Genomic DNA, 22,819 nt, shown 5'->3' with positions numbered 1-22,819 from the left:
GTCAGGGTTGTGGTTGTACAGAGGTTAGGTTAGGGTTGTATAGAGGTTGGGTTAGGGTTTTGGTTGTACAGAGGTTAGGTCAGGGTTGTATAGAGGTTGTGGTTGTACAGAGGTTAGGTCAGGGTTGTTTAGAGGTTGGGTTAGGGTTGTGGTTGTACAGAGGTTAGGTCAGGGTTGTTTAGAGGTTGGGTTAGGGTTGTGGTTGTACAGAGGTTAGGTCAGGGTTGTATAGAGGTTGGGTTAAGGTCAGGGTGGAGGTGCTGACCGGTGTTGCGTCCCAGGTTGATCTCGTGGAGGGTTCTGTTGACGAGGACGTATACGGAACAGAGAACACAACCAATGGCCACCAGGTGGAACATCAGGGAGCATAAGATCTTCCTCCTCTCATTGGTCGACATCTGGAGCTTCTCCCACTGAGGGAGAGAAAAGGTTAGAAAGAGTGTGTCATTGACAGGTATCTATGTATCTGAACCATCATGGTGTCTGACAGCATGGGCAGCTCCACTGAGTCCCATCATGGTGTCTGACAGCATGGGCAGCTCCACTGAGTCCCCTCATGGTGTCTGACAGCATGGGCAGCTCCACTGAGTCCCCTCATGGTGTCTGACAGCATGGGCAGCTCCACTGAGTCCCCTCATGGTGTCTGACAGCATGGGCAGCTCCACTGAGTCCCATCATGGTGTCTGACAGCATGGGCAGCTCCACTGAGTCCCATCATGGTGTCTGACAGCATGGGCAGCTCCACTGAGTCCCATCATGGTGTCTGACAGCATGGGAGCTCCACTGAGTCCCATCATGGTGTCTGACAGCATGGGCAGCTCCACTGAGTCCCATCATGGTGTCTGACAGCATGGGCTTGAGGTGTGTGTAGAGGTTAGATGTGTTGAGTTGTATGTAGAGGTTAGATGTGTAGAGGTGTATAGAGGTTAGATGTGTTGAGTTGTATGTAGAGGTTAGATGTGTAGAGGTGTATAGAGGTTAGATGTGTAGAGGTGTATAGAGGTTAGATGTGTAGAGGTGTATAGAGGTTAGATGTGTTGAGGTGTATAGAGGTTAGATGTGTAGAGGTGTATAGAGGTTAGATGTGTTGAGGTGTATAGAGGTTAGATGTGTTGAGGTGGATATAGAGGTTAGATGTGTTGAGGTGTATAGAGGTTAGATGTGTTGAGGTGTGTAGAGGTTAGATGTGCTGAGGTGTGTAGAGGTTAGATGTGTAGAGATGTGTAGAGGTTAGATGTGTAGAGAGGTATAGAGGTTAGATGTGTTGAGGTGTATAGAGGTTAGATGTGTAGAGATGTGTAGAGGTTAGATGTGTATAGAGGTTAGATGTGTTGAGGTGTATAGAGGTTAGATGTGTTGAGGGGTGTGTAGAGGTTAGATGTGTTGAGGGGTGTGTAGAGGTTAGATGTGTTGAGGTGTGTAGAGGTTAGATGTGTAGAGGTTAGATGTGTTGAGGTGTATAGAGGTTAGATGTGTAGAGATGTGTAGAGGTTAGATGTGTAGAGAGGTATAGAGGTTAGATGTGTTGAGGTGTATAGAGGTTAGATGTGTAGAGGTTAGATGTGTAGAGAGGTATAGAGGTTAGATGTGTTGAGGTGTATAGAGGTTAGATGTGTAGAGAGGTATAGAGGTTAGATGTGTTGAGGTGTATAGAGGTTAGATGTGTTGAGGGGTGTATAGAGGTTAGATGTGTTGAGGGGTGTGTAGAGGTTAGATGTGTTGAGGTCAGATGTGTTGAGGTGTATAGAGGTTAGATGTGTTGAGGGGTGTGTAGAGGTTAGATGTGTAGAGGTTAGATGTGTTGAGGTGTGTAGAGGTTAGATGTGTTGAGGGGTGTGTAGAGGTTAGATGTGTTGAGGTCAGATGTGTTGAGGTGTATAGAGGTTAGATGTGTTGAGGTGTATAGAGGTTAGATGTGTTGAGGTGTATAGAGGTTAGATGTGTTGAGGTCAGATGTGTTGAGGTGTATATAGAGGTCAGATGTGTTGAGGTGTATAGAGGTTAGATGTGTTGAGGTCAGATGTGTTGAGGTGTATATAGAGGTCAGATGTGTTGAGATGTATAGAGGTCAGATGTGTTGAGGTGTATAGAGGTTAGATGTGTAGAGGTTAGATGTGTTGAGGTCAGATGTGTAGAGGTTAGATGTATAGAGGTCAGATGTGTAGAGGTTAGATGTGTTGAGGTGTATAGAGGTCAGATGTGTTGAGGTGTATAGAGGTCAGATGTGTTGAGGTGTATAGAGGTTAGATGTGTAGAGGTGTATAGAGGTTAGATGTGTAGAGGTTAGATGTGTTGAGGTCAGATGTGTTGAGGTGTATAGAGGTCAGATGTGTTGAGGTGTATAGAGGTTAGATGTGTTGAGGTGTATAGAGGTTAGATGTGTTGAGGTGTGTAGAGGTTAGATGTGTTGAGGTGTAAAGAGGTTAGATGTGTTGAGGTGTAAAGAGGTTAGATGTGTTGAGGTGTATAGAGGTTAGATGTGTTGAGGTGTATAGAGGTTAGATGTGTTGAGGTGTGTTGAGGTGGATATAGAGGTCAGATGTGTTGAGGTGTATAGAGGTTAGATGTGTTGAGGTGTAAAGAGGTTAGATGTGTTGAGGTGTATAGAGGTTAGATGTGTTGAGGTGTATAGAGGTTAGATGTGTTGAGGTCAGATGTGTTGAGGTGTATAGAGGTTAGATGTGTTGAGGTGTAAAGAGGTTAGATGTGTTGAGGTGTATAGAGGTTAGATGTGTTGAGGCCAGATGTGTTGAGGTGTATAGAGGTTAGATGTGTTGAGGGGTGTTTAGAGGTTAGATGTGTTGAGGTTAGATGTGTTGAGGTGTATAGAGGTTAGATGTGTTGAGGTGTATAGAGGTTAGATGTGTTGAGGTGTATAGAGGTTAGATGTGTTGAGGTGTATAGATGTGTTGAGGTGTATAGAGGTTAGATGTGTTGAGGTGTATAGAGGTTAGATGTGTTGAGGTGTATAGAGGTTAGATGTGTTGAGGTGTATAGAGGTTAGATGTGTTGAGGTCAGATGTGTTGAGGTGGATATAGAGGTCAGATGTGTTGAGGTGTATAGAGGTTAGATGTGTTGAGGTGTATAGAGGTTAGATGTGTTGAGGTGTATAGAGGTTAGATGTGTTGAGGTGTATAGAGGTTAGATGTGTTGAGGTGTATAGAGGTTAGATGTGTTGAGGTGTATAGAGGTCAGATGTGTTGTTAGGTGTATAGAGGTTAGATGTGTTGATGTGTTGAGGTGTATAGAGGTTAGGTGTATAGAGGTTAGATGTGTTGAGGTGTATAGAGGTCAGATGTGTTGAGGTGTATAGAGGTTAGGTGTATAGAGGTTAGATGTGTAGAGGTTAGATGTGTAGAGGTGTATAGAGGTTAGGTGTATAGAGGTTAGATGTGTTGAGGTGTATAGAGGTTAGATGTGTTGAGGTGTGTTGAGGTGTATAGAGGTTAGGTGTATAGAGGTTAGATGTGTTGAGGTGTATAGAGGTTAGATGTGTTGAGGTGTATAGAGGTCAGATGTGTTGAGGTGTATAGAGGTTAGGTGTATAGAGGTTAGATGTGTAGAGGTTAGATGTGTAGAGGTGTATAGAGGTTAGGTGTATAGAGGTTAGATGTGTTGAGGTGTATAGAGGTTAGATGTGTTGAGGTGTGTTGAGGTGTATAGAGGTTAGGTGTATAGAGGTTAGATGTGTTGAGGTGTATAGAGGTTAGATGTGTTGAGGTGTATAGAGGTTAGATGTGTTGAGGTGTATAGAGGTTAGATGTGTTGAGGTGTATAGAGGTTAGATGTGTTGAGGTGTATAGAGGTTAGATGTGTTGAGGTGTATAGAGGTTAGATGTGTTGAGGTGTATAGAGGTTAGATGTGTTGAGGTGGTATAGAGGTTAGATGTGTTGAGGTGTATAGAGGTTAGATCTGTAGAGTGTATAGAGTGTTGAGGTGTATAGAGGTTAGGTGTGTTGAGGTGTATAGAGGTTAGATGTGTTGAGGTGTGTTGAGGTTAGATGTGTTGAGGTGTATAGAGGTTAGATCTGTTGAGGTGTATAGAGGTCAGATGTATAGAGGTTAGGTGTGTTGAGGTTAGATGTGTAGAGGTTAGGTGTGTTGAGGTCAGGTGTTTGAGGTCTCTGTACCTTACGTAGAGGTTTAAGGTGAGTCTCCATGATGAAGTTGTATTGGCACAGCTCACAGCAGTGTGTGTCTGATGACTTGATCCACTGGTTGAGACAGTCCTGGTGAACAAACCTCATGCTGCCTGTACAGCGGCACGGAGTTATCAACACACACTCCTCGTCTCCTTCACAGTGGCAGATACACACACACACACACACACACACACACACACACACACACACACACACACACACACACACACACACACACACACACACACACACACACACACACACACACACACACACACACACACAGAGATGACACACACATGAACACACACACACACACACACACACACACACACACACACACACACACACACACACACACACACACACACACACACACACACACACACACACACACACACACACACACACACACACACACACACACACACACACACACACAGATGAACACACACATGTGAACACACACACACACAGAGATGAACACACACACATGAATACACACACAGAGACACACACAGAGACACACACAGACACACACAGAGACACACAGAGAGACACACACAGAGACACACACAGAGACACACAGAGACACACACATAGACACACACAGACACACAGAGACACACAGAGACACACACACACACACACACACAGAGACACACACAGAGACACACAGAGACACACAGAGACACACACAGAGACACACAGAGACACACACAGAGACACACAGAGACACACACAGACACACACACAGACACACACAGAGACACACACAGAGACACACAGAGACACACAGAGACACACAGAGACACACACAGACACACACAGAGACACACAGAGACACACACAGAGACACACAGAGACACACACAGAGACACACAGAGACACACAGAGACACACAGAGACACACACAGAGACACACAGAGACACACAGAGACACACACAGAGACACACACAGAGACACACAGAGACACACAGAGACACACACAGAGACACACAGAGACACACAGAGACACACACAGAGACACACAGAGACACACAGAGACACACACAGACACACACAGAGACACACAGAGACATACAGAGACACACAGAGACATACAGAGACACACAGAGACACACAGAGATGAACAAACACCTACCTGCAGACCTCTGGCTCGTCGTCGGAGCAGCCTTCGGGGGCGTTGCAGCCCCCATATCTCCGTGGCGACGGCGCGGACATGTCTCCACCCACTGACCCGGTCTCCTGGTAATTCTTAGTGATCTGTCCCTCCCTCTCTCCATCCTCAGCCAATGATGAGCTACCGCCGGGGCTACGGAACTTAGACCCCGCCTCCTCCCTGCGCTGGGAGCTCCGCCTGCTCTCCTCCCCTCCTCCTCCTCCTGATCGCCGGTTCTTCACTCCGGAACCGTTCTCCTGTGGAACCTCTTTCTCTTGGTTCTCCTTCCCCTCACCAGACCCTACAGACTGCAGCTCCATCCCCTCTCCCCCTCCCCTCTCCCTGCTACTCCCACTGCGGCGTCGTCCCCTCTTGGCTTTCTCCCTGCTCCAGCTTCTGGCCTCCCGCCCCGCCTCCCCGTCAGACGACGAATCAGATTCAGGAGGGGCGGCGCTACGGTGGCGGGGGTGTTCCCCTCTCCTCTCCCTCCTCCTCTCCCCCCTCCTCCTCTCCCCCCTCTCTCCGATGCGGTCAGAGCTGCGGTCGTCACTGTGTTGGACCAGGTCATCTTGTGCGGTCGCTGGGGCATCGGGGGCGGAGCAGGAGTCTCTCTTCCTGTTTGGTTTCTTCTTCTTCCTGGTTTGGCCCTGCTGGGAGGAGCCTAACGCGGTCTGGGAGGAGCCTAATGCCGTGCCGCTTAGCTTCATCACTGCTGTGTCACAACCTTCCTCTACACGACCCAGCGGCACCGGCCTATACACACACACACACACACACACACACACACACACACACACACACACACACACACACACACACACACACACACACACACACACACACACACACACACACACACACACACACACACACACACTCGGGAAACAGACAGAGAGATGAAAAGACAGCATGAGGACACACACACACACATCCCTGGGAAACAGACAGAGAGATGAAAAGACAGCATGATAACTGTATCCCTTGGGTAACTGTATCCCTGGGTAACAGTATCCCTGGGTAACACTATCCCTGGGTAACAGTATCCCTGGGTAACACTATACCTGGGTAACACTATACCTGGGTAACACTATCCCTGGGTAACAGTATCCCTGGGTAACACTATCCCTGGGTAACACTATCCCTGGGTAACAGTATCCCTGGGTAACAGTATCCCTGGGTAACACTATCCCTGGGTAACAGTGGGCAACTGGGTAACAGTATCCCTGGGTAACAGTATCCCTGGGTATCCCTGGGTAACAGTATCCCTGGGTAACACTATCCCTGGGTAACAGTATCCCTGGGTAACAGTAGTATCCCTGGGTGGGTAACACTATCCCTGGGTAACAGTATCCCTGGGTAACAGTATCCCTGGGTAACAGTATCCCTGGGTAACACTATACCTGGGTAACACTATCCCTGGGTAACAGTATCCCTGGGTAACAGTATCCCTGGGTAACACTATCCCTGGGTAACTGGGTAACTATCCCTGGGTAATACCTGGGTAACAGTATATCCCTGGGTAACAGTATCCCTGGGTAACAGTATCCCTGGGTAACATCCCTATCCCTGGGTAACACTATCCCTGGGTAACAGTATCCCTGGGTAACACTATCCCTGGGCAACTGTATCCCTGGGTAACAGTATACCTGGGTAACACTATCCCTGGGTAACACTATCCCTGGGTAACACTATCCCTATTCCTGATAGAGGAATCGACCAGACCAGGCTGTCAGCCACCTGATGGGCCAGCTAGAGGAATCAACCAGACCAGGCTGTTAGCTACCTGATGGGCCAGCTAGAGGAATCAACCAGACCAGGCTGTTAGCCACCTGATGGGCCAGCTAGAGGAATCAACCAGACCAGGCTGTTAGCTACCTGATGGGCCAGCTGATGGGAGGAATCAACCAGACCAGGCTGTTAGCCACCTGATGGGCCAGCTAGAGGAATCAACCAGACCGGTTGTTAGCTGCCTGATGGGCCAGCTAGAGGAATCAACCAGACCAGGCTGTTAGCCACCTGATGGGCCAGCTAGAGGAATCAACCAGACCAGGCTGTTAGCTACCTGATGGGCCAGCTAGAGGAATCAACCAAACCAGGCTGTTAGCCACCTGATGGGCCAGCTAGAGGAATCAACCAAACCAGGCTGTTAGCTACCTGATGGGCCAGCTAGAGGAATCAACCAGACCAGGCTGTTAGCCACCTGATGGGCCAGCTAGAGGAATCAACCAGACCAGGCTGTTAGCTACCTGATGGGCCAGCTAGAGGAATCAACCAGACCAGGCTGTTAGCCACCTGATGGGCCAGCTAGAGGAATCAACCAGACCAGGCTGTTAGCTACCTGATGGGCCAGCTAGAGGAATCAACCAGACCAGGCTGTTAGCCACCTGATGGGCCAGCTAGAGGAATCAACCAGACCAGGCTGTTAGCTGCCTGATGGGCCAGCTAGAGGAATCAACCAGACCAGGCTGTTAGCCACCTGATGGGCCAGCTAGAGGAATCAACCAGACCAGGCTGTCAGCTACCTGATGGGCCAGCTAGAGGAATCAACCAGACCAGGCTGTTAGCTGCCTGATGGGCCAGCTAGAGGAATCAACCAGACCAGGCTGTTAGCTACCTGATGGGCCAGCTAGAGGAATCAACCAGACCAGGCTGTTAGCCACCTGATGGGCCAGCTAGAGGAATCAATCAGACCAGGCTGTTAGCCACCTGATGGGCCAGCTAGAGGAATCAACCAGACCAGGCTGTTAGCCACCTGATGGGCCAGCTAGAGGAATCAACCAGACCAGGCTGTTAGCCACCTGATGGGCCAGCTAGAGGAATCAACCAGACCAGGCTGTTAGCCACCTGATGGTCCAGCTAGAGGAATCAACCAGACCAGGCTGTCAGCTACCTGATGGGCCAGCTAGAGGAATCAACCAGACCAGGCTGTCAGCCACCTGATGGGCCAGCTAGAGGAATCAACCAGACCAGGCTGTTAGCCACCTGATGGGCCAGCTAGAGGAATCAACCAGACCAGGCTGTTAGCTACCTGATGGGCCAGCTAGAGGAATCAACCAGACTAGGCTGTTAGCTACCTGATGGGCCAGCTAGAGGAATCAACCAGACCAGGCTGTTAGCTGCCTGATGGGCCAGCTAGAGGAATCAACCAGACCAGGCTGTTAGCTACCTGATGGGCCAGCTAGAGGAATCAACCAGACCAGGCTGTCAGCTACCTGATGGGCCAGCTAGAGGAATCAACCGGACCAGGCTGTTAGCTACCTGATGGGCCAGCTAGAGGAATCAACCAGACCAGGCTGTCAGCTACCTGATGGGCCAGCTAGAGGAATCAACCGGACCAGGCTGTCAGCTACCTGATGGGCCAGCTAGAGGAATCAACCAGACCAGGCTGTTAGCCACCTGATGGGCCAGCTAGAGGAATCAACCAGACCAGGCTGTTAGCTACCTGATGAGCCAGCTAGAGGAATCAACCAGACCAGGCTGTCAGCTACCTGATGAGCCAGCTAGAGGAATCAACCAGACCAGGCTGTTAGCTACCTGATGGGCCAGCTAGAGGAATCAACCAGACCAGGCTGTTGATAAACTTTTTGCGTCATAATAATATAAGAATTTTGGGGGTCGTAATCAATGCAGAAAGGGGGAAGAAACTGTCTACATTTGTGGACAAGATGCTGAGGAACTCGATACTGCTAAACTTTTGGTCATAGAGAGGGCCCACAGAACTGCACCTGCAGCCCAGAGCGAAGGACACACAGAAGCCCACAGAACCGCACCTGCAGCCCCCAGCAGGCCTTTGTGTGAAACACACAGAGACCCATAGAACCGCACCTGCAGCCCCCAGCAGGCCTGGAGTGAAACACACAGAGACCCAGCACTATCATCACACACCTTCTCAAAGAAGCAGGATGTAATGCAGCTGTCGAGAACCAAGGGAGAGCTATTCTACAAAGACAAACGCATATCTATCTTCAATGACTATTCTGCAGAGCTATTAGCGGAAGAGAAAAGATTACGACGGGATCAGGAGAGAACTGGCAGCCCAAAAACATCACAAACTCTCTGATGTTTCCTGCCAAGCTGCGCGTCACCCATGAGAGTAAGACCCACATCTTAGATTCTGGACCTGATGCCGAGTCCTTGGGATTACACCACCTTCCAGATCCGAGGACAGGGAAAGTTTCCCGACTATGTGGCAAATTGTTCTGCCCAGAAGGAGTGAGAGACAGGACCCAAGGCCTAAGAAGTAGCCTCAATCCATGGCGGAACACTGTCCAGTCCACATTGACTACTGAAGCGACCCCTTCTTCTCTATAAGGACTGGAAACATCCTGGATCTAATGCTCATCATTGGGATCTTATTGTGGGACTAATTCATTAACCTTTGGCCTACTGTTTAATTGGGATGAGAAGGTGCAGATATCAGAGGACAGCTGGGGAAACATATGGAAAACACTACATAAAGACACCACATGGACCCAAACAAGGGAGTTTCAATTCAAAAGTACTACATCGTTTTTTTATGAGTCCTGATAAACTGAAACAAAATGCTGGAAAAATGAACACCTTCAAAAGATATGTGGGGAACTGACATGGAGAGAATGAGAGAATGGGACATAGACAACACCTATAGGTGTGAATCACCAGACCAACATAGACAACATAGGTGTGAAGGTGTCTGGTCAGAGTTCCTGAGTGGGCCTGCTAGAGGAATCAACCAGACCAACATAGACAACACCTATAGGTGTGAAGGTGTCTTGTCAGAGTTCCTGAGTGGGCCTGCTAGAGGAATCAACCAGACCAACATAGACAACACCTATAGGTGTGAAGGTGTCTGGTCAGAGTTCCTGAGTGGGCCTGCTAGAGGAATCAACCAGACCAACATAGACAACACCTATAGGTGTGAAACTGTAAACTTATTCAGACTCTTAATCTAAACTGTAAACGTATTCAGACTCTTGAAATATTTGATCCATACAGCCAAAATCTAACCTTAACATGTGACTGTAACTACGCTCCTTAGTAAAGACAGAGAAGATATGTTGTGTATGTCTGGTTCTTTATGAGCTCTAAAACGTTTTGGGGAAGCGTGTCCTTCAGTACAAACCGTTCCGCAACTTAGCAAACGTTCAAGCCAACTGAAGGCACCGCTGGGTAACAGTCTCACCTGCAGATGTCCTGAGAGGAGGGAGTTGTCCTCGAAACACTGCCAGGAGCCAATCCTGTTGTAGAACTGCTGGCCTGTAACAACCAATCACAGCACACTCCTTCACTTCAACAACCAATCACAGCACACGTCTTTACCTCTAACCAATCAGCAGTGACTGCTGTCGATCAATCAAACAATCAACCAATCAATACCTTCAAGATGTTGCTGGATCGACTGCCTGACCGACCTGGACCTTTAATACTCTGTAGAGAGAGAAAGAGAGAGAAAGAGAGAGAGAGAGAGAGAGAGAGAGAGAGAGAGAGAGAGAGAGAGAGAGAGAGAGAGAGAGAGAGAGAGAGAGAGAGAGAGAGAGAGAGAGAGAGAGAGATGAGAGAGAGAGAGAGAAGAGAGAGAGACGACAGAGAGAGAGAGAGAGAGAGAGAGAGAGAGAGAGATGACAGAGGGAGAGAGAAGAGAGAGAGATGACAGAGAGAAAAGAGAGAGAGAGATAGACAGAGAGAAAGAGGGAGAGAGAAGAGAGAGAGATGACAGAGAGAAAAGAGAGAGAGATAGACAGAGAGAAAAGAGAGAGAGAGAGAGAGAGAGAGAGAGAGAGAGAGAGAGAGAGAGAGAGAGAGAGAGAGAGATGACAGAGATGACAGAGGTGACAGAGAGAGAGAGAAAAGAGAGAGAGAGAAAAGAGAGAGAGAGGGAGAGAGAGAGAGGGAGAGAAGAGAGAGAGAGAGAAAAGAGAGAGAGATGACAGAGGCGACAGAGAGAAAGAGAGAGAGAGAGTGTGTGAGAGTGAGAGAGAGAAGAGAGAGAGATGACAGAGGCGACAGAGAGAAAAGAGAGAGAGAGAAAAGAGAGAGAGAGTGTGTGAGAGAGAGAGAGATAGAGTGAGAGAGAGAGAAGAGAGAGTATGTATAGATTGAAGATAGACACAGTGTAATATCAGACTGTATATCTAGTATGTTCTGTACGGCAGTATGTATAGATTGACAACATCTGGTAATCTCTCTCAACTCCAAAATACATGCATATAGGTTCCACTTTCAGAGATACATCTTTTACAGTCAGGATACATGTCTGTATTCAGAGGTATAGATTTTACAGTCAGGAGAAATGTCTATTCAGAGGTATAGATTTTACAGTCAGGAGAAATGTCTGTATTCAATCTATGAAGTCTCACTCCTCTACTCACAATAACATTTGTACAAAAATGTGTAATTAGATTCTTTAATTTTTACATTAGTAGAGGAGCAGTATACCCTGTTGCAAACAGTTTGACCTCTTTCAAAATAAATTATAAAATAGTTTGGCAACCCTGTTTGTAAGCTTTTAGGTTGGATGTGTCATGATGTGGTGGGGTTTGCAAAACAGGTCAACTTTCAGCACCTCTATGTCCTAAATGGATGGAATAACCCTCCCTCAGGACAGAGAGCCAACACACACTACTGGGTATAGATAGGAGGTTATAGAATAACCCTCCCCCCCTCGGGACAGAGAGCCAACCCCTCTGGGTATAGATAGGAGGGGACAGAGAGCCAACACACACTACTGGGTATAGATAGGAGGTTATAGAATAACCCTCCCTCAGGACAGAGAGCCAACACACACTACTGGGTATAGATAGGAAGATATAGAATAACCCTCCCCTCAGGACAGAGAGCCAACACACACTACTGGGTATAGATAGGAGGTTATAGAATAACCCTCCCCTCAGGACAGAGAGCCAACACACACTACTGGGTATAGATAGGAGGTTATAGAATAACCCTCCCCTCAGGACAGAGAGCCAACACACACTACTGGGTATAGATAGGAGGTTATAGAATAACCCTCCCCTCAGGACAGAGAGCCAACACACACTACTGGGTATAGATAGGAGGTTATAGAATAACCCTCCCCTCAGGACAGAGAGCCAACACACACTACTGGGTATAGATAGGAGGTTATAGAATAACCCTCCCCTCAGGACAGAGAGCCAACACACACTACTGGGTATAGATAGGAGGTTATAGAATAACCCTCCCCTCAGGACAGAGAGCCAACACACACTACTGGGTATAGATAGGAGGTTATAGAATAACCCTCCCCTCCCACACCCTCTTCTTACCCAGATCAACCTGCCCCCCACACACTCCTCCTCTCCTCCACTGCCTGCTCCTCCTCCCGCCCTCCCTCCTTATCTTTCCCTCTCTTCTCCTCCTCTCCTCACCCAGTTCAACCCCCCCCCCCCCCCCCCCCCCACACACACACACAGCAGAAAGGACCCACAGTTCATTCAGAGAGCTCCACAGAGTCTGTGTTCAGGTTAAGGTCAGGGCTAGGGGGTCAGAGGTTATAGGTCAGGGGCTTACCTCGGTCTTGTCTTTGGAGCGAGGGGCGCTCCGGCCGTTATTGGCCATCTCCCGAGCGGGGACCACGGAGATCTGCTGCACTGGCATCCTCACTGCGTTCCCAGATCTCTCCTCTCTCTGAACTCACTCCGTGTGTATACAGCGGTAATCCACTCTGTGTTCCACAGGTCCGGAACTCGGAGAACAGAATAGCGGAATGGGATCAGGTCACCGTGGAAACGGACAGAAGGCTCTGGACGGCAGGGTGTCAGATCGTCATGCCAACTCAGAAGTCAACAACACCCCTCCACCCCCAGAGAGACGGAGAGAGGGAGGGAGAGAGATAATAGATTAATCTGAAACAGCTGTGATGGTAACTGGGGAGGAACAGGTGAGTGTCTGGCTGAGGGGGAGGAGACTCAGGGTGCTGGGTCAATCAGCATATGGCCCATCAGGCTTAACGCTCAAATTAGCCTGACTACTGATAATCAGCTTACACACACTGGTTACCTAGCCCTTAAAACAAGCCCAGTCCTTTCAGTTTGATGCTCAGTCTAGTCCAAAACGATCTCACCCAAACCAGCAGCGTAGACAGACATTTGTTGGCAGGTGGGCCCTAACCCTAACCAGCAAATGACAATCAGAGGATCTAGAATGACAATCCGATGATCTAGAATGACAATCCGATGATTTTGACAATCCGATGATCAAGAATGACAACCAGATGATCTAGAATGACAATCCGATGATCTAGAATGACAATCCGATGATTTTGACAATCCGATGATCTAGAATGACAACCAGATGATCTAGAATGACAATCCGATGATCTAGAATGACAATCCGATGATTTTGACAATCCGATGATCTAGAATGACAACCAGATTATCTGGAATGACAATCCGATGATCTAGAATGACAACCAGATGATCTAGAATGACAATCCGATGATCTAGAATGACAATCCGATGATTTTGACAATTCGATGATCTAGAATGACAACCAGATTATCTGGAATGACAATCCGATGATCTAGAATGACAACCAGATTATCTGGAATGACAATCCGATGATCAAGAATGACAACCACAGGATCTAGAATGACAATCAGATGATTCAAGGTTTTTTAAATGATTTTTTACTATTTTCTACATTGCAGAATAATAGTGAAGACTTCAAAACTTTTAAAAAACACATATGGAATCATGCAGTAACCAAAAAAGTGTAAAACAAATCAAAATATGTTTTATGTGAGATTCTTCAGAGTAGCCACCCTTTCTTTGCCTTGATGACTCCTGAAGCTGGTTGAGAGATTGCCAAGAGTGTGCAAAGCTGTCATCAAGGCAAAGGGTGACTACATTTAAGAAGAATTATATAACACTTTTTGATTCCATATGTGTTATTTAATAGTTTGTCTTCACTATTCTACAATGTAGAAAATATAAAAAATAAAGAAAACCCCTGGAATAAGTTTATTTGCAACACCCGCAATAGCATCTGCTAACCATGTGTATGTGACCAATAACATCTGCTAACCATGTGTATGTGACCAATAGCATCTGCTAACCACGTGTATGTGACCAATAACATCTACTAAACACGTGTATGTGACCAATAACATCTGCTAACCATGTGTATGGGACCAATAACATCTGCTAACCATGTGTATGTGACCAATAGCATCTGCTAAACATGTGTATGTAATATATAATAATAATATATGCCATTTAGCAGACGCTTTTATCCAAAGCGACTTACAGTCATGTGTGCATACATTCTACGTAATGTGACCAATAACATCTGCTAACCACGTGTATGTGACCAATAACATCTGCTAACCATGTGACCAATAACATCTGCTAACCATGTGACCAATAGCATCTGCTAACCATGTGTATGTGACCAATAACGTCTGCTAACCACGTGTATGTGACCAATAGCATCTGCTAACCATGTGTATGTGACCAATAGCATCTGCTAACCATGTGTATGTGACCAATAGCATCTGACCTAATCTGCTAACCATGTATGTGACCAATAGCATCTGCTAACCACGTGTATGTGACCAATAACATCTGCTAACCACGTGTATGTGACCAATAGCATCTGCTAACCACGTGTAACAATAACATGTGTATGTGACCAATAACATCTGCTAAACATGTGTATGTATGTGACCAATAACATCTGCTAACCATGTGTATGGGACCAATAACATCTGCTAACCATGTGTATGGGACCAATAACATCTGCTAACCATGTGTATGTGACCAATAACATCTGTAACCATATGTGACCAATAACATCTGAAGGATGTGACCAATAGCATCTGGTGTGTTCAGTCTGTGTTAGTGAAGGAGGGGTGTGTTCAGTCTGTGTTAGTGAAGGAGGGGTGTGTTCAGTCTGTTTAAGTGAAGGAGGGGTATGTTCAGTCTGTATAAGTGAAGGAGGGGTGTGTTCAGTCTGTGTTAGTGAAGGAGGGGTGTGTTCAGTCTGTGTTAGTGAAGGTGGGGTGTGTTCAGTCTGTGTTAGTGAAGGAAGGGTGTGTTCAGTCTGTTTAAGTGGAGGAGGGGTGTGTTCAGTCTGTTTAAGTGAAGGAGGGGTGTGTTCAGTCTGTTTAAGTGGAGGAGGGGTGTGTTCAGTCTGTTTAAGTGGAGGAGGGGTGTGTTCAGTCTGTTTAAGTGAAGGAGGGGTGTGTTCAGTCTGTTTAAGTGGAGGAGTGTTCAGTCTGTTCAGTCTGTTTTCAGGATGTTGTGGAGCCTCCAGGAGTCTGTTTAAGTGGAAGCCGGAGGAGTGGCTGTTCAGTCTGTTCAGCTGTTTAACACACATGTGTATGTTCTCTGTTTTAACACAGACTAGTCTGTTTAACTACTGTTCAGTCTGTTTAGTGGAAACAGTCACCTGGATCAGACTACTCTACTAACTACTGGATCAGACTACTCTACTAAACACAACTACTGGATCAGACTACTCTACTAACTACTGGATCAGACTACTCTACTAACTACTACTGGATCAGACTACTCTACTAACTACTGGATCAGACTACTCTACTAACTACTGGTCTAAAACACATCTGGATCAGACTACTCTACTAACTACTGGTCTAAAACACACCTGGATCAGACTACTAACTACTGGTCTAAAACACACCTGGATCAGACTACTCTACTAACTACTGGATCAGACTACTCTACTAACTACTGGATCAGACTACTCTACTAACTACTGGATCAGACTACTCTACTAACTACCGGTCTAAAACACACCTGGATCAGACTACTCTACTAACTACTGGATCAGACTACTCTACTAACTACCGGTCTAAAACACACCTGGATCAGACTACTCTACTAACTACTGGTCTATAACACACCTGGATCAGACTACTAACTACTGGTCTAAACACACCTGGATCAGACTACTCTACTAACTACTGGTCTAAAACACACCTGGATCAGACTACTCTACAACTAACTACTGGTCTAAAACACACCTGGATCAGACTACTCTACTAACTACTGGTCTAAAACTACTAACACACCTGGATCAGACTACTCTACTAACTACTGGTCTAAAACACACCTGGATCAGACTACTCTACTAACTACTGGTCTAAAACACACCTGGATCAGACAACTAACTACTGGTCTAAACACACCTGGATCAGACTACTCTACTAACTACTGGATCAGACTACTCTACTAACTACCGGTCTAAAACCCACCTGGATCAGACTCATTTCCACAGAAACTAAGATTATAATTACTGTCCCTCGCTTGTAACACTCTCTCTCACACCTGGATCAGACTACTCTACTAACTACTGGTCTAAAACTCACTCTCTTTCTCTTCTCTCTCTCTCTAACTACTCTCTCTCTCTCTCACTCATTTACACCTGGGACTTCTATTTTATGGGAACATATGTAACCTCTATCTCTGGTCTAAAACACACTGGAATAGGAATGTCCAGGTGAACAGAAGATAAGAGCAGTCATAGATAAAGTCATAAACCAACCTGGTTTATTAGAAGCAGGGCCGTTTCTAGGAATACTAACTAAGTTAAGGGGGACCAAGAACCATTCACACTGGAAATCAGCAAATTGTATCACAAATAGCATTGGTTTAAACTACGATGTGTTGTATTGAATAATTGTATCACAAACAAATAGCGTTTAAACTACGATGTGTTGTATTGAATAACTGTATCACAAACAAATAGCGTTTAAACTACGATGTGTTGTATTGAATAATTGTATCACAAATAGCATTCTGGTTTAAACTACGATGTGTTGTATTGAATAACTGTATCAACTGTTCATCAATACATCTGCCCTGATCTATTCAAATATTTGAAAATTAAGATAAGGAAAATATTGAAGTTAGATATCCATTCAGCGGTTAGATACCCATTCAGTGGTTAAATACCCGTTCAGTGGTTAGATACTGGTCATTCAGTGGTTAGATATAACCGTTCAGTGGTTAGATACCCGTTCAGTGGTTAGATACCCGTTCAGTGGTTAGATACCCGTTCAGAACTCCAAAGAATTTAATGAAAGTTGACCACAGTACAGTAGATAGAGGGGTTATAGTGGATATATCTGGAGTACTTCTCCTGTCCTATTCGGTGTCCTGTGTAAATCTAAGTGTGCTTGTTCTCTAATTCTCTCCTTCTCTCCTTCTTTCTCTCTCTCTCGGAGGACCTGAGCCCTAGAACCATGCCCCAGGACTACCTGACATGATGACTCCTTGCTGTCCCCAGTCCACCTGGCCATGCTGCTGCTCCAGTTTCAACTGGCCTGGGCCCTAGGACCATGTCCCAGGACTACCTGACATGAGGAGAAGATTGCTGTCCCCAGTCCACCTGGCCATGCTCCTGCTCCAGTTTCAACTGTTCTGCAAACTTACTATTATTCAACCATGCTGGTCATTTATGAACATTTGAACATCTTGGCCACGTTCTGTTATAATCTCCACGATGGCACAGCCAGAATAGGACTGGCCACCCCAAATATGCTTTAAACTCTCTTTCTTTCTCTCTCTGAGGACCTGAGCCCTAGGACCGTGCCCCAGGACTACCTGACATGATGGCTCCTTGCTGTCCCCAGTCCACCTGACTGTGCTGCTGCTCCAGTTTCAACTGTTCTGCCTTATTATTATTTGACCATGCTGGTCATTTATGAACATTTGAACATCTTGGTCATTTTCTGTTATAATCTAGATACCCCATTCAGCCAGTTAGAGGACCATTCAGTGGTTAGATAGCCCGGTTTCAGTAGGTTTCTTCCTAGGTTTTGGCCTTTCAGTGGTTAGGGAGTTTTTAGATAGCCACCGTGCTTTTACACCTGCATTGTTTGCTGATTGGGGTTAGATAGGCTGGGTTTCTGTACAGCACTTTGAGATATCAGCTGATGTACGAAGGGCTATATAAATAAATTTGATTTGATTTGATTTGATATACACTGGGTGGGTTACATGATGACTGTATCTCAACCACAGTACAGTAGATAGAGGGGTTATAGTGGATATACACTGGGTGGGTTACATGATGATTGTATCTCAACCACAGTACAGTAGATAGAGGGGTTATAGTGGATATACACTGGGTGGGTTACATGATGACTGTATCTCAACCACAGTACAGTAGATAGAGGGGTTATAGTGGATATACACTGGGTAGGTTACATGATGATTGTATCTCAACCACATTACAGTAGATAGAGGGGTTATATGGACCATACACTGGATGGACAAAACTGTTGAGGAACAACTTCCTAATATTTAGTTTTGATCAGAAAGTGTTCCACAGAGATGGCTGGGACATGTTGACTCCAAAGCTTCCCAAAGTTGTGTCAGGGAGATTGGCTGGATGTCCTTTGGTTATGGACCATTCTTGATACAGGAGATGGGAGGGACTGTTGATGTCTTGATCAGAGGAAAACGGTCAGAGAGAGGGACAGTTGATGTCTTGATCAGAGGAAGTCGGTCAGGGAGATGGAGAGGGACAGTTGATGTCTTGATCAGAGGAAGTCGGTCAGGGAGATGGAGAGGGACAGTTCATATCTTGATCAGAGGAAGTCGGTCAGGGAGATGGAGAGGGACAGTTGATGTCTTGATCAGAGGAAGTCGGTCAGGGAGATGGAGAGGGACAGACAGTGCAGCTACCTAAGACGAGAGGTGGTGGTCTGTGTCTATTTGTCAACAACAGCTGGTGCGCAATCTATTAAGGAAGTCTCAAGGTTTTGCTGGCCTGAGGTAGAGTACCTCATGATAAGTTGTGGACCACACTATCTACCAAGAGAGTTTTCATCTATATTTTCGTAGCCGTCTATTTACCACCACAAACCGATGCTGGCACTAAGACCGCATTCAGCCAGCTGTTTAAGGCCGTAAGCAAAGAAGAACATGCTCACCCAGAAGCGGCGCTCCTAGTGGCCGGGGACTTTAATACAGGAAAACTTAAATCCGTTTTACCTCATTTCTACCAAATGTCACATGTGCAACCAGAGAAAACATATCTCTAGACCACCTTTACTCCACACACAGTGATGCATATAAAGCTCTCCCTCACCCTCCATTTGGCAAATCTGACCATAATTATATCCTCCTGATTCCTGCTTACAAGCAAAAACTAAAGCAGGAAGTACCAGTGACTCGCTCAATACAGAAATGGTCAGATGACACAGATGCTAAGCTACAGGACTGTTTTGCTAGCAAACTGGCTTCATCCATAAGTGCATGGACAACCATGGACAACAGGAAACATCCGCACTGAGCTAAAGGCTGCCGCTTTCAAGGAGCGGGACACAAGTTTGGACGTTTATAAAAAATCCCACTATGCCCTCTTGTCGAACCATCAAACAAGCAAGGCGTAAATCCAGGACCAAGATTGAATCTTACTACATTGGCTCTGATTGACTGCAGCTCAGCGTTTAATACCATAGTGCCCTCAAAGCTCATCTCCAAGCTAAGGACCCTGAGACCCAATACCTCCCTCTGCAATGGATCCTGGACTTTCTGATGGGCCACCTCCAGGTGGTAAGTGTAGGCAACAACACATCTGTCATGCTGATGACTGTAAGTCGCTTTGGATAAAAGCGTCTGCTAAATGGCATATATTATTATTATTATTATTATCCTCAACACGGGGGCCCCAGAGGGGAGCATGCTTAGTCCCCTCCTATAAACCCTGTTCACCCACGACTCCTTGGTGTCCACATCACCAACAAACTATTATGGTCCAAACACACCAAGATAGTTGTGAAGAGGGCACGACAACACCTTTTCCCCCTCAGGAGACTGAAAAGATTTGGCATGGGTTCTCAGATCCTCAAAAGGTTATACAACTGTACCATCGAGAGCATCCTGACTGGTTGCATCATTGCCTGGTACAGTATGGCAAACGCTCAGCATCCAACCGCAAGGCGCTACAGAGGGTAGTGCGTACGGTCCAGTACATTACTGGGGCCAAGCTTCCTGCCATCCAGGACCTCTATACTCCAGCCACCCCAGTCATAGACTGTTCTCTCTGCTGCCACTCGGGAAGTAGTACTGGAGTGCCAAGTCTGGGTCCAAAAGGCTCCTTAGGACCCACGTACAGGTATTCGGACACAGCCAATGTCTCCATGAAGGGATAAAATATGGTATTGGTACCACCTAGTGGTCATCAACAGGACTACACCCTCAGAGAGATACAGAGTAGTGGTACCACCTAGTGGTCATCAACAGTACTACACCCTCAGAGAGATACAGGGTATTGGTACCACCTAGTGGTCATCAACAGTACAACAGCCATCCTCAGAGAGATACAGGGTATTGGTACCACCTAGTGGTCACCAACAGTACTACACCCTCAGAGAGATACAGAGTAGTGGTACCACCTAGTGGTCATCAACAGTACTACACCCTCAGAGAGATACAGGGTATTGGTACCACCTAGTGGTCATCAACAGTACAACAGCCATCCTCAGAGAGATACAGGGTATTGGTACCACCTAGTGGTCACCAACAGTACTACACCCTCAGAGAGATACAGGGTATTGATACCACCTAGTGGTCATCAACAGCACTACAGCCATCCTCAGAGAGATACAGGGTATTGGTACCACCTAGTGGTCATCAACAGTACTACACCCTCAGAGAGATACAGGGTATTGGTACCACCTAGTGGTCATCAACAGTACAACAGCCATCCTCAGAGATGCACAAGGCATTGGTACCAAGGAGGGGGTGGTCACCAACAGTGTTCAACTGAATGCACTTAACTGAAATGTTTTCCTCTGAATCAACAGTACTACACCCTCAGAGAGATACAACGTCATTGGCACCCGAGAGCAGTTGTCATCAACAGTACAACAGCCATCCTGAGGGCAGATACAGGGTATTTGTACCTTGTTGGCTCTGGGATACACAATCAGAGCAACCAGGGTATAGATCACCAGTGGTCATCAACAGCACTACCAGCCATCCTCAGCAACAACTGGGGATATTGTACCACATGGTGTGGTTCATAACAGCACTACAAAGCAAATCCTCAGAGATTTATCAGATGGCATTTAGGGTAGTAAGGGGGATATGCCTGATGGTTAATAAGTTTTTCCATGTAAGCACTTAAGTGAAATGTTTTTCCTCTGAGCTCCAACACTATCTGCCATTATAGTTCCGTCAAATTAATATGTGCATTTGTATAGAGCAGTTGTTGTTGGTCTGGAGTTGACCTTCATCTGAGGGGCCTTCATCATATTTGTACTCTTCAGCCTGGCTCTCAGTCTCAATCAGGCAACCACAGGTAGCATCCCAATGCTCCTACCCGGCAGGCTACCACTTCCCAGCAACAACTGGGGATATTGTCACATGGTGTGGTTAATAATGGTATTACCAAATCACATCGGTCACATATTTATCAGATGTTATTGCACAGTAGTAACTGGGGATACTGATGGTTAACACAACAGAGTAGTGAAATGCTTGTGCTCCTAGCTCCAACACTATCTGCCATTATAGTTCCTGTCAAATTAATATGTGGATTTGTATAGATGGAGCTGCCGTTCTCTGGTCTGGAGTTGACCTTCATCATGATCACCTTCATCATATTCTCTCTCTTCAGCCTGGCCTCAGTCTGTACTCAGCCAGACACACACACACACACACACCACACACCACACACACCACACACCACACACCACACACCACACACCACACACACACACACACACCACACACACACACACCACACACCACACACCACACACACCACACACCACACACACACACACCACACACCACACACCACACACACACACACCACACACCACACACCTGGTTAAATAATGGTTAAATAAAAATATAAAGATTTCTGTTAATGTGTGTGGTGTGGTGTGTGTGTGTGTGGTGTGTGTGTGTGTGGCAGAGGAAGCTGTGTGTGAAGAGAAGAGGTTCCAAAGGAGACCAGAGAGGAAGCAACGAGTCATCGTCAAACTGGCCTCTCAGAAAGAACCCTAAACACTGTCCCAAACTGGCCTCTCAGGAAGAACCCTAAACACTGTCCCAAACTGGCCTCTCAGAAAGAACCCTAAACACTGTCCCAAACTGGCCTCTCAGGAAGAACCCTAAACACTGTCCCAAACTGGCCTCTCAGGAAGAACCCTAAACACTGTCCCAAACTGGCCTCTCAGGAAGAACCCTAAACACTGTCCCAAACTGGCCTCTCAGGAAGAACCCTAAACACTGTCCCAAACTGGCCTCTCAGAAAGAACCCTAAACACTGTCCCAAACTGGCCTCAGAAAGAACCCTAAACACTGTCCCAAACTGGCCTCTCAGGAAGAACCCTAAACACTGTCCCAAACTGGCCTCTCAGAAAGAACCCTAAACACTGTCCCAAACTGGCCTCTCAGAAAGAACCCTAAACACTGTCCCAAACTGGCCTCTCAGAAAGAACCCTAAACACTGTCCCAAACTGGCCTCTCAGAAAGAACCCTAAACACTGTCCCAAACTGGCCTCTCAGGAAGAACCCTAAACACTGTCCCA

General features: G+C 46.5%; 1 protein-coding gene across 1 annotated transcript in view; it reads right to left on the bottom strand.

The window, feature by feature from the left end:
- Window positions 1-20,418, bottom strand: part of LOC124021215 (E3 ubiquitin-protein ligase MARCHF8-like) — a 36,969-nt gene extending 16,551 nt beyond the window's left edge. The window contains exons 1-6 of the mRNA XM_046336563.1: window positions 20,344-20,418; window positions 12,814-12,930; window positions 10,663-10,713; window positions 10,468-10,542; window positions 4,133-4,312; window positions 266-413 (exon numbers count right to left, since the gene is read on the bottom strand). Of these exons, the coding sequence (XP_046192519.1) occupies window positions 266-413; window positions 4,133-4,312; window positions 10,468-10,542; window positions 10,663-10,713; window positions 12,814-12,930; window positions 20,344-20,418 (646 nt within the window). The remainder of the gene's footprint in view (window positions 1-265; window positions 414-4,132; window positions 4,313-10,467; window positions 10,543-10,662; window positions 10,714-12,813; window positions 12,931-20,343) is intronic.
- Window positions 20,419-22,819: the final 2,401 nt, after the last annotated feature.

Source organism: Oncorhynchus gorbuscha, unplaced genomic scaffold, assembly GCF_021184085.1.
Source record: "Oncorhynchus gorbuscha isolate QuinsamMale2020 ecotype Even-year unplaced genomic scaffold, OgorEven_v1.0 Un_scaffold_1091, whole genome shotgun sequence".
In the NCBI taxonomy this organism is placed as follows: Eukaryota; Metazoa; Chordata; class Actinopteri; order Salmoniformes; family Salmonidae; genus Oncorhynchus; species Oncorhynchus gorbuscha.
Note: the sequence above shows the minus strand (reverse complement) of the source record. Positions and strands in the feature narration are given on the sequence as shown.